This window comes from Platichthys flesus, chromosome 5 (assembly GCF_949316205.1).
Source record: "Platichthys flesus chromosome 5, fPlaFle2.1, whole genome shotgun sequence".
Taxonomy (NCBI): domain Eukaryota; kingdom Metazoa; phylum Chordata; class Actinopteri; order Pleuronectiformes; family Pleuronectidae; genus Platichthys; species Platichthys flesus.
The window spans coordinates 9,112,719-9,123,789 of NC_084949.1; the positions used below are offsets into that span (position 1 = coordinate 9,112,719).

The window sequence follows — 11,071 nt, forward strand, 5'->3', positions numbered from 1 at the left end:
ACAACAACAACAACGAGGACATACTGATAAACAATTTCAAGTGAAAGCCAGTAAAAAAAAACAACTTAAAACAACTACAGCAATTAGGATTATAATCACAGCTCTTTATATCAGATCTTCATACATTTACACTGAAAAACATACCCAGTATATAAATTGTATAAAACAAGCTTAAAAGGATAGTTCACCCAAAAATGAAGATTCACTAATTATTTACTGATCACTATGCTGTTGGAGTGGTGGGTGAAGTGTTTGAGTCCACTTAGCATTTTTGGAGTTTCAGGGGTAAACAGCTTTGCAGCCGAAACAATGTTTTTAGCCTAAATGTCCTCTGTTATCCTCCTCGGGAGCTGCGTTTGGGCATTTAGGCTAAAAACAAGGTGTAAAAATACTTGAATTTGAATATCGGGGCATACGGACACTTGGATTACACAACAGGTCCAGTATGAAGGCATATTATGTTTTTTCTTTTACTTTATTCTAAGTTTGAATAGGTGGTCACCAGTTAGTTTTATTGTATTTTACCCTAAGCCCCCCCCCCCCCCCCCCCCCAATCGGCACAGTGGTGAGAAGATAATGAGTGAATTTTAATTTTTGGGTGAACTATCCCCATAACACACAACCAAAAAGACCAAAGGATAAAAATTCACACACATACTGCAGTTAAATTGAGCATTAAATTCAAAAGACACTTTTGGAATTTGCAGGAAAATATAATTACTACACTTCTTATATTTGTAAATAATATCACTATAAAAGTAAGACTTCATGAGTTGTTGTTTTACTTTTTACTGTATATACAGGGATTTATTTGAATGGGGGTCTGTGGACAGAAAGGCCTGACCACTTGAGCCCTTGATTCAGCTTCCAAGTGAGGCGATGGCGGGGTCTCTCCTGCGACTGAGGGCAGCGTCCTCTCCGGTGGCGCTGGCAGAACTCACTCTGCGGCTGTTCCTCTGACGTCTGAGCACTGTGGTGTGCTGTTTCACCAGGAAACGCTTATCTGAGCTACTCTGTGAGGGAGACATGTACACATTTACAGACGTGCAGTAGAGAAGCTCATCATAAATATTGACCCCAAAGTAATGACGCTGTGTGACTAAAATATGTCCTATTTTCATCCTGTGGCTAATTTCAAGGTATGTAAGTTTTGTTTCTTACCATGACCAGCATGTCTTTCAGTCTCTCAATGGCCTTCTGATTGGCTCGACCCCGTGACACATAGGACGTTAAGATTATACTGAGGGAACACAATGTATTTCATGTTACATTCAAAGAGTAAAGTACTGCACGTCTACTTTCAACACTGCTTGTACTCATTGATGATCACCACATGTAACTGAACACACGGTGCTTCTACTGGTGTTCCTTAACAGCGTCATAGTAGAATGTACTTTTGAAAAAATTATACCTGGGAAAATTCCTGAAACTGCTAATATAGGGCTGGAGTTTAGCTTCCATACTTACATTTCAGTGAGTATGAGTGGCAGGGCGAAGGCCTCAGAGGCCAGGTAGCTGAGAGTGCTCTGTGCCAGCCTGGGAAGACTACCCACACAAACCTCTGTCACATTAAACACTGTTTCTCCATTCACAGATGGACCACACAAGGACCTGGAGAGGAAACAGTAATGTGTTATAGAGAAACAGGAATACATCTTCTGTTCTCTCTAACAATAACTGTCAAAATGCAAGATATCAGAGTTGCAGTAAGGAGAGTACCCATTGTCTGGTTGTCGGTAGAGGTTGAAGCCCACTGCCGATGCAGACATGATGAGACCGAGCAGCAACATGAAGTGGAATAAAACCGAGGACGTGGAGGCTCGAAACATCTGGTGCTCGGCAACACAGCATCGCAACACTGTGAACTGGAGACAGAGTTACAGAGAGACGTGGACATTACTGGACAAATACAACTGATGGTCACAGCAGAGCAACAGACCTTAAATTAGGACAAATAGAGATATGGAAAATGTAAATGTAATATATATATATATATATATATATATATATATATATATAGCAACTATCACTCCAGTGTTCTAATGGTACATTGTGTTTGCTAATCGCCTTAGAAGACTAATTGATGATTAGAAAACCCTTGAAAAGCCTTTGTGCAATTATGTTAGCGTTCGATTATATTCTCAAAATGGCCAGAAAATGAGAACTTTCATGTGAAACTCGCCGTCTATTCTTGTTCTTAGAAATGGTGGCTATTCAATGCGAGAAATTGCAAAAAAGCTGAACATTTTCTACAAAGGTGTGAACTACTCCCTTCAGAGAACAGCACAAATCGGCTCTAACCAGAGTAGAAAGAGAAGTGGGAGGCCCCGGTGCACAACTCAGCAAGAAGGCAAATATATTAGAGTCTCTAGTTTGAGAAATTAACACCTCACAGGTCCTCAACTGGCAGCTTCTTTAAATGGTACCCGCAAAACGCCAGTGTCAACGTCTCCAGTGAAGAGGCGACTCCTGGATGCTGGCCTTGTAGGCAGAGTGGCAAAGAATAAGCCATATCTGAGACTTGCCAATAAAAATAAAAGATTGATACGGTCAAGGAACACAGACATAGACAGAGGAAGATTGGAAAAAAAATTTATGGACAGAATAATCAAAGTTTGAGGTGTTTGGATCACACAGAAGAACATTTGTGAGACCCAGAACAGGTGAAAAGATGCTGGAAGAGTCCTGACGCCACCTGTCAAGCATGGTGGAGGTCATGTGATGGTCTGTGGCTGCTTTGGTGCTGGTAAAGTGGAAGATTAGTACAAGGTAAAAGGGATTTTAAATAAGGAAGGCTATCACTCCATTTTGCAACGCCATGCCATACCCTGTAGACAGCGCTTGATTGGAGCCAGTTCCTCCTCCAACAGGACAATGACCCTAAGCACACCTCCAAATTATTCAAGAACTATTTAGGGAAGATGCAGGCAGCTGGTAAGCTGTCTGCAATGGAGTGGCCAGCGTAGTCACCAGATCTCAACCGCCTTGAGCTGTTGTGGGAGCAGCTTGACCGTATGGTATGCAAGAAATTTCCATCAAGCCAATCCAACTTGTGGGATGTGCTTCAGGAAGCGTGGAGTTAAATTTCCAAAGGTGCCAAAGGTCTGCAATGCTCTAATTGATGCAAATGGAGCATTCTTTGACGAAAGCAACGTTTGAAGAACAAAATTAATATTTCAAATAAAAATCATTATTTCAAATAAAAATCATTATTTCTAACCTTGTCAATGTCTTGACAATATTTTCTATTCATTTTGCAACTCATTTGATAAATAAAAGTGTGAGTTTTCATGGAAAACACGAAATTGTCTAGGTGACCCCAAACTTTTAAACGGTAGTGTACATATCACGCTGTTCCATATCTCTATTTGTCCTAATTTAAGGTCTGTGATATATATATATATATATATATATATATATATATATTTATATTCAACTGAACAGCTCATATGTAGTATCACTGTTCTGTTCCAGACCTTTTTGATGTAGAACGTGGCCACCAGTGTGACAGTTCCTATTAGAGGCAGCAGGGGGCAGTAGTAGATGCCCACCCAGGACACAGTCTGACCGTACACCAGATCCAACACATTGAAAGGGATCAAGAAGAGTGGTTTCCCCGACAACCGGGCCAGCCAGGATGTGGGGTACTTCTCCTGCACCAGCCTGTCAAACAAAGGGACGATATAAGCTTCATGAGCCCAGAGGGGGGAGAATCATCCCAGGCCTGAATTCAGGTTAAAGAAACACTTTGCATGCATTGCCATTCAAACCACAACAGTGTCATAGACATAGACAGAGAGAGATTGCTGAATCGAGCAAACCCACTTCCTGGGGTAACTAAAAAGAAAGGCGTTGCATAAGGTGGCGAGGAAGTTGAAAATACACAGCTTGTACATCTCTCTGCCAAACTGGTTCTCCCTGCACGGATCCTGCAAATTAAAAAAAAAAAAAAAAACTAAAATAAAACACACATAATCGTGAAGTGACGTTAGCCTTACTTTACTAGTTCCTCATTACAGGTCCATCAGGAGGACTTTAAAATCTCTCAACTTACATGCTCAGGCGTTGGTGTGGCGTTGAAAGTGTAATATAAGTAGATCCCCAGTGAGGCCAGCTTCAAGAAGATGCTCCTGAAACGAAAACAGTGTGAGTCTATGCAGGTGCATGTGTTTGTGTATGCCATAGGTTTTCATGTGTTTGCATCTCTGTGCGTACCTCACAAGTGTGGCGTTAACCTGCGTGGTGAAAGAGTAATCTTCAAAAGACGAGATCTTACGGAAGATGTGGGGAAGGAGCAGGTTGACAAAGGTGATGGTGATCGGAGGAAGATACTGGAGGAACAGACTGACCAACGAGTGTTGCCAGATCTGAGAAACACACGTGAATCAGACAGCTGTTCACCCAATCCAGGACATGCAGCGCGGATCCGGACATATTGAGTGTTAAGATCTTACCTTAGATAGTGATGCCGTTATGGCAAAGTAGATGAGGTAGAAGGCTGCACCCAGCAGAGACAGAACGACCACGTTCAAGAAGAACCTGAGCAGGTAGAGACGGATCCTTTGTCCTAAAGTCCGTCGAGCCACTCGCAAGGTGAAGTTCTGCTCCTCCAGGAAGATCTGAGGACTCACAGAGACTTTTATAAACCAATGTCTGACTGCTTCAACACAAAGACACAACTTGATATCACAATTGCAGTAAACAAGAATAATATAATGATAACTGTGCACAAATTTACTTTTAGATCATTTAATTTAGGAACATTTTTAATATTATTCTATTATGACTGTTTTTTTAACTTTGACATATTAATACAGTTATTTGTATACACCTATGCCTAAATTTAAACTAAACATACTAGGACACCCTTAAAGTCCCCATCTATAATAATAATATCTTTATTTATCACATCCCTCAGACAATATTATTGCTTTCCTTCATGGAGGTGAACGTTTTAAGTGTAATTTACCTCACTGACCATTTCTCTCAATGAGGCATGCACATGTGTACGTATGCATGAAGGCGGATGCGATGGTCGCTTGAAAACCTAAAATCTAACAGCCACTCATTTGTTAGCAACAATTTTAACGTGAATAACTTATATGTTGCGGAGAGTTTGATACCCTTCATTAAAAACATCAGATACAGCAGCCCTTCATTTATACAACTCCAGATTTAGTTGAAACCTGGTTTAGAGTCGTTGGTTCAACATAATAGTAATTTTGCATGCTGAGCTTTGTTTTGAATAGTATTGAGTTGTACTGAGCAACATTTCAGATATTACGGCCTGTGTAGGTGTGAACTTTTTTTGACATAGTATTTGGTCAAAGAGCACAATATATGAAGAGAGGACGTCATGTGTGCAGGCACTCCACGTCCGTCCAGGCACCTTGAGATCGTTCCTGATGGAGCTGTGTTTGAGAGTCGCTGCATCGGGGTCCTGGATGGTGAAGGGCCAACCACAGAAGACCTTATAGCTCAAAATCGTACTGTAACGCCTCCCGAGCATCCACCTGTGCTTGAAGCCGACCGTTGTTCTATTAGAGAGATATGCAGGGGTGACACATCAATCCACTGCTTGTAAGATGCAAGGAAAATAACAACTGCAGATTTATTCTTTGCCGTGTTGTCACAGACGACTGACCTGCGGACCACCATGATGAGACTGAGGAAGAGGATGGTGAGGATCCCAGCAAAGTAAAGCAGGGGGGTGTTCAAGCACGGAAAATTCAGGGAACCAGGGGTGTAAAAAGCAAAGAAGACCGGAGAACGATCCACGAAGCCCTGAACAGAGGAGAGGAGAAAGATTAATAGGACGCACACAGGTATACACACACCCATATATGTTCCGCAGATCATTGCTGTGTATACTTGTATGCGACCTATATATATATACAGTGCTGTGAAAAAGTATTTGCCCCCTTCCTTTTTTTTTTGGCCTATTTGACACACTTAAATGATTCAGATCATCAAACAAATTGTAATATTAGACGAAGATAACCCGAGTAAATATAAAATGCAGTTTTTAAATGATCATTTAATTTATTAATGGAAAAAAGCTATCCAAACCTACCTGGTCCTTTGTGAAAAGGTAATTGCCCCCTAAACCTAATAACTGGTTGTGCCACCCTGGGCGGACACAACTGCAAACAAGAGTTTGCGATAACTGGCAATAAGTCTTTCACATCACTGTGGAGGAATTATTTCCCACTCTTCTTTGCAGAATTGTTTTGGATTGTTGGACATTGGATGGTTTTCGAGCATAAATGGCTTGAAGGTCATGCCAAAGCATCTCAAATGGATTTAAGTCCACACTTTGACTAGGGCACTCCAAAACCTTCATTTTTGTTTTTTTTTAACCACTCAGAGGTGGACTTGCTGGTGTGTTTCATTGTCCTGCTGCATTACCCGAGTGCGCTTGAGCTTGAGGTCACAAACTGATGGCTGGACATTATCCTTCAGGATTTTCTGGTAGAGAGCAAAATTCATGATTCCATCTATTATGGCAAGTCGCCAGGTCCTGAAGCTGCGAAGCATCCCCAGACCATCACACTACCACCACCTTGTATGACTGTTGGTATGATGTTGTTTTTATGAAATGCTGTGTTAGTTTTACTCCAGATGTAACGGGACGCACAACCTCATTCCACCGAATATTTGCCCAAATGTCTTGGTGATCATCAAGATGTTTTTTGGCAACTGTGAGACGAGCCTTTGTGTTATTTTTGGTCAGAAGTGTCTTTCGCCTTGGAACTCTCCCATGGATTCCATTTTTGCACAGTGTCTTTCTTATTGTTGAATCATGATCAATGACCTTAACTGAGACAAGTGAGGCCTGCAGCTCCTTAGATGTTGTTCTGGTGTCTGTTATGACCTCCTGGATGAGTCGTCAATGTGCTCTTGGAGTAATTTTGGTAGGCAGGCCACTCCTGGGAAGGTTCACAACTGTTCCAAGTCTTCTCCATATGTGGATAATGGCTCTCACCGTGGTTCGCTGAAGTCCCAAAGCCTTAGAAATGGCTTCTTAACCCTTTCCAGACTGATACATGTCAATTAATTTGTTTCTCATCTGTTTTTAAATTTCTTTAGATCGCGGCATGATGTGTTGCTTTCTGAGATCTCTTAGCCTACTTCACTTTGTCAGACAGGTTCTATTTATGTGATTTCTTAATTCAACAGGTCTGGCAGTAATCAGGCCTGAGTGTGGCTGGTGAAATTGAACTCAGCTTTTCCATAAAATTTGGTTAAGCACAGTTCATTCATGATTTATCAACAGGGGGCAATTACTCTTTCACATAGGGCCAGGTAGGTTTGGATAGCTTTTTCCCCTTAAAAATGAAATCATCATTAAAAAAAACTGCATTTTAGATTTACTTGGCTTGTCTTTGTCTAATTTAATTTTAATTTGATGATCTGAAACATTTAAGTGTGACAAATATACCAACAAATTTGAAACAAGGAAGGGGGCAAATGCTTTTTCAGAGCACTGTATACATATTTATATATATATTGACACACAAACGCACACGAAAAAATGCACACACACTCTTACCGATCCCAGGAAGAAATCTAAAATGGAATCATTGCCTTCGAACCTCAAAGGTTCTGTAAAACACAAACAGTCATCAGTGTATTTTGGGAAGACTGTATCTTGTTGTGTAAGATTTGCTGTGATCCGACAATACATGTGACTCACCACTGCTATTGCCGATGCCATAAAACGTTGAAGGCCCAAGAATAAATACCCCGATAAGAGCACAGTGAAGTACGTTCAAGTAAATCAAGTATCTGAGGAAAACAAAGTAGGCCTTCGCGCCATCTCCGAACTTGCCTGGGAACACATCAACCCACAGAATTTAATCAAAATGCATGGTGAGATGATTTGGTTTCTATATTACAACACACTAGCTACTGTGAGGTGTCGATACAAGTCCACAGACCACAGGCCTTCCTCACCTTCAATGGAATGAAGAGTTCGCTGCCATGGCAACAGGCCAGACAGAGCTCCTCCCATCTGCTCCCACATCTTCTTCCTGTTGGTGCTCTGGCTCTGCCTCCAGGACTCCCAATAACCAATGTTGCTGATTTGCATCTTCCTCCTGACCCTAATCAACAGCATAGACATTATGTTCCATTAATTCCCTTTCAGCTTAACATCTCGGACCACCGAGCCAAATCAAAACAAAAGGTTTAGAGGTACACTTCACTGATTCTAGTATTAACATAGATGACGTTGTAGAAATTTGAAAGATCCATGTGTTTACCAGTGAAATGACAGATGCTTCATGGGAACTGTTGTGTTTTTAAGCTAGATCCTTACTCGGATTAAAGATCAGGACTTGTTGGCCCTCATTGTACATTTTGATCATTCCTCTTTTTGATCTGTTTTCCAAATCTTTTAAAATCACATTAATAATCAGTGGGATACCCTTTTAATTCATCAATGCAAATATTATGACAGAGTGTGCTTATGAGTCTGCTTTAGGAAAAATAAATAAAAATGTATTTTAACTAAACCGAGAGGAAATTTCTATTTTCTTTGCATGTGAATTACTCAGTTATTTTCTATATGTCCATGTACCTATGGATTGAAATACAATGATATGAGAGAGAAGTATAACTGAATTGGCCACCAAACATTTACATTTGCAGCCTTTCACTTGAATTCAAAAATGTATTTTATTGACGCAGAGGCCAAAAGACTGCATCATTATACTACAATATTCTATACTACGATAGAATATTGTAGTATAATGAATGATCTGATTAGGGACTCTCGTTTCATTTAAGCAAGGAAAGCATATGCAGTAAGCAAATGTGACCACCTCTTTCCACTTGAATTTTAAAATAAGACTGAGAAGATATAAAAATCTCTCCCACCTGGCTCCTCGCTTGGCCTGAATACACATGGGCAGGTTCCGAAGCGGCTGCAGTGACACCTTGTCTCTGGATCCTCTGGACAGGTGGCTATCGCCGAGCCTCTCCGTCGGCTCTGTGCAGCCCTGGTAGGCCTCGCAACCTTCCAAAAAATCCTGTATCCTCGGCTCAGGTCGTGAAGCCTGGATGCTGGGCAGCTGATCAAATATCTCTGTCTGGTAGTACTCACAGGAGTCCACCGACAGCGTTGAGTGAGTGCTCTCATCTGTGGTGAGAATGACAGAAAGGATTTTCTGATTGAAATAAACAGTGATACTCATACATGTTTGTTTCACTGAGCTCAGCCTTTGTTACGGATTGCTTCAATGTTTTGTAAATTAAATGTTGGAAAATGTTTTGCTTTGTCCAACAAACGGATGCTTAACAGGAACTGCAGCAAATCCAGTTTCAGATAGAACCAACAATCAACAACCATTTCTGTTGTGAACATACAGTTATACAAAAGTATTACCTCTGCCAAGGAGGTTATGTTTTCATCTGCATTTGTTTGTTTGTTCACAGGATCAGACAAAAATTGCTGGACAAATCATCACAAAACTTTTCGGAAGGAGGTCATGAAAGACCACAATAAGATTTGGTGTGGATCCAGATTAGGAGGCTGATACAGTAATTTCATTCACTTATATTTGACACTACGCAACGTTTTTGAACATTTCCATTGATTTATCGTAGAATATCTCTTGAATCTTGATGAATAAAGTCAGGCATATTAAGGCGACTGCTATTAATGAGTGTGTAATATATGTGTAATATGAGTGTGACTTGGTGGCTGAATCCATTCTAGAGTGTCATTCAAATTCCATTTATGTTCTGTTGATTGACAGATTGATTTATTGACTAGATGTTGCAGTTGCTGTATGTTTGATTTAGTTATACCAAATAAATAAATACAATACCATATGTCGACTTGCTTTCCTTTTTGGGTTTTATGCTTCCTCCATGTATTATAACAGTGTTGTAGAGGAACCCCGGGGTGCAGGACATCAAAATAAATATAGATACATATAGATATAGATATATGTAGAATCGTGGATCAGTGCATTCTTTTCTGATTATTGATGTGTCATCAAAACATCGGAGCACAATTAAAACACTAGAATATAAACCTCCTTATTTGAATGAATTAGACCTGAGCAGGGTGTTGATATTTAGCACAGATGCTTTTCAGCATCGTTCGCCCCTCTTGTCCCACATTGTGGATACTGCCTGTAGGACACCAGCTGGTCTCCCCTCAACAAACAGCATGCCACTTTGTTTGCATGTAGTTTCATATGTGACCGTACTAGACATAGACCAGCAACTTATACTATTCACACAACAACAAATGTTGGGGTCTTTATTACTTTGTTGAGCTGTAACTCCATGCAAATGTGCGATAAATATACTTTCGTTTAACCCTGGTTTATCTGACACACATTCACAAATACAGGGAGAGTGTTGAGCAAGATGTCGTTTCTCACCCAAAAACACATAGATGATCACTTAAGAATGGATTATAATAAATGAATAAAGAAGATACAAATTAGAAATAAAGAGGTGAGTTTATAAGGTTTTCTGTTACCTGATAAGAGTCTCATGAAGTTGACAGAGTGGTCCTCCGCCTCCATTTTTCTCGCTGAACTTCCTCTTTAACAGCAAACACCAATTTTTCTCACTTCAACTCGACACCGATCACTGCCAAAATTATTATTCTAAAATCACTTCCGCAATCTGCACCAAAATATCCTGCTGTCTGCCCCCCCACATCATCATCTCACTAACGTGAAGACCCTCACCCTGAGCAGCTGACACAGAGTCTGTGTTATTTCTCGAGCCCTATTAGTGTGGCTCACTTTGAGGCAGTTGTTAGATCTGTCCACACATTGGCTAACTGAGACTGTGGCTGATTTGACAGCTCACAGGAAATCATGTTACAGGATGTCGACTCAGGCGCCCCACTGTTGGCTGAAAATATCATACATAATTTCACAACGTGTTAACAAGTATCCACGCATGCAACTAAGAAATGATATTGACTGAGAAAATGTTGAGGACCATGTTTAACTAAGTGAGGTTGAGGTTTGGATCCACTCCGCATTAGATGAATTTAACTGTTTCACAGTGCAGCAGCGGCAGAGCAATATTGCTCCATGTT

At 40.6% G+C, this 11,071-nt stretch overlaps 1 protein-coding gene across 1 annotated transcript; it reads right to left on the reverse strand.

Annotated features, from left to right (window-relative positions):
• Window positions 1-89: 89 nt before the first annotated feature.
• tmc8 (transmembrane channel-like 8) lies at window positions 90-11,037 on the reverse strand. Its single transcript, XM_062388720.1, has 16 exons — window positions 10,499-11,037; window positions 8,881-9,142; window positions 7,957-8,105; window positions 7,697-7,831; window positions 7,553-7,605; window positions 5,645-5,784; window positions 5,390-5,537; window positions 4,455-4,619; window positions 4,216-4,367; window positions 4,055-4,130; window positions 3,826-3,929; window positions 3,477-3,663; window positions 1,720-1,865; window positions 1,468-1,611; window positions 1,162-1,240; window positions 90-1,013 (listed from the first exon to the last, which is right to left on the reverse strand). Exons 1-16 carry the CDS (start codon window positions 10,542-10,544, stop codon window positions 861-863), a joined length of 2,139 nt encoding a protein of 712 aa, XP_062244704.1. The 5' UTR covers window positions 10,545-11,037; the 3' UTR covers window positions 90-860.
• Window positions 11,038-11,071: the final 34 nt, after the last annotated feature.

Bases quoted from the DNA above. Each gene is read 5' to 3' on its own strand.
- tmc8 (XM_062388720.1), bottom strand. From the start codon at position 10,544: ATGGAGGCGGAGGACCACTCTGTCAACTTCATGAGACTCTTATCAG. The intron at 7,832-7,956 runs GTGAGGAAGGCC...ATGTGTTCCCAG, and splicing joins AACTCTTCATTCCATTGAAG to GCAAGTTCGGAGATGGCGCG. The intron at 4,620-5,389 runs GTGCCTGGACGG...GTGAGTCCTCAG, and splicing joins CCATCAGGAACGATCTCAAG to ATCTTCCTGGAGGAGCAGAA.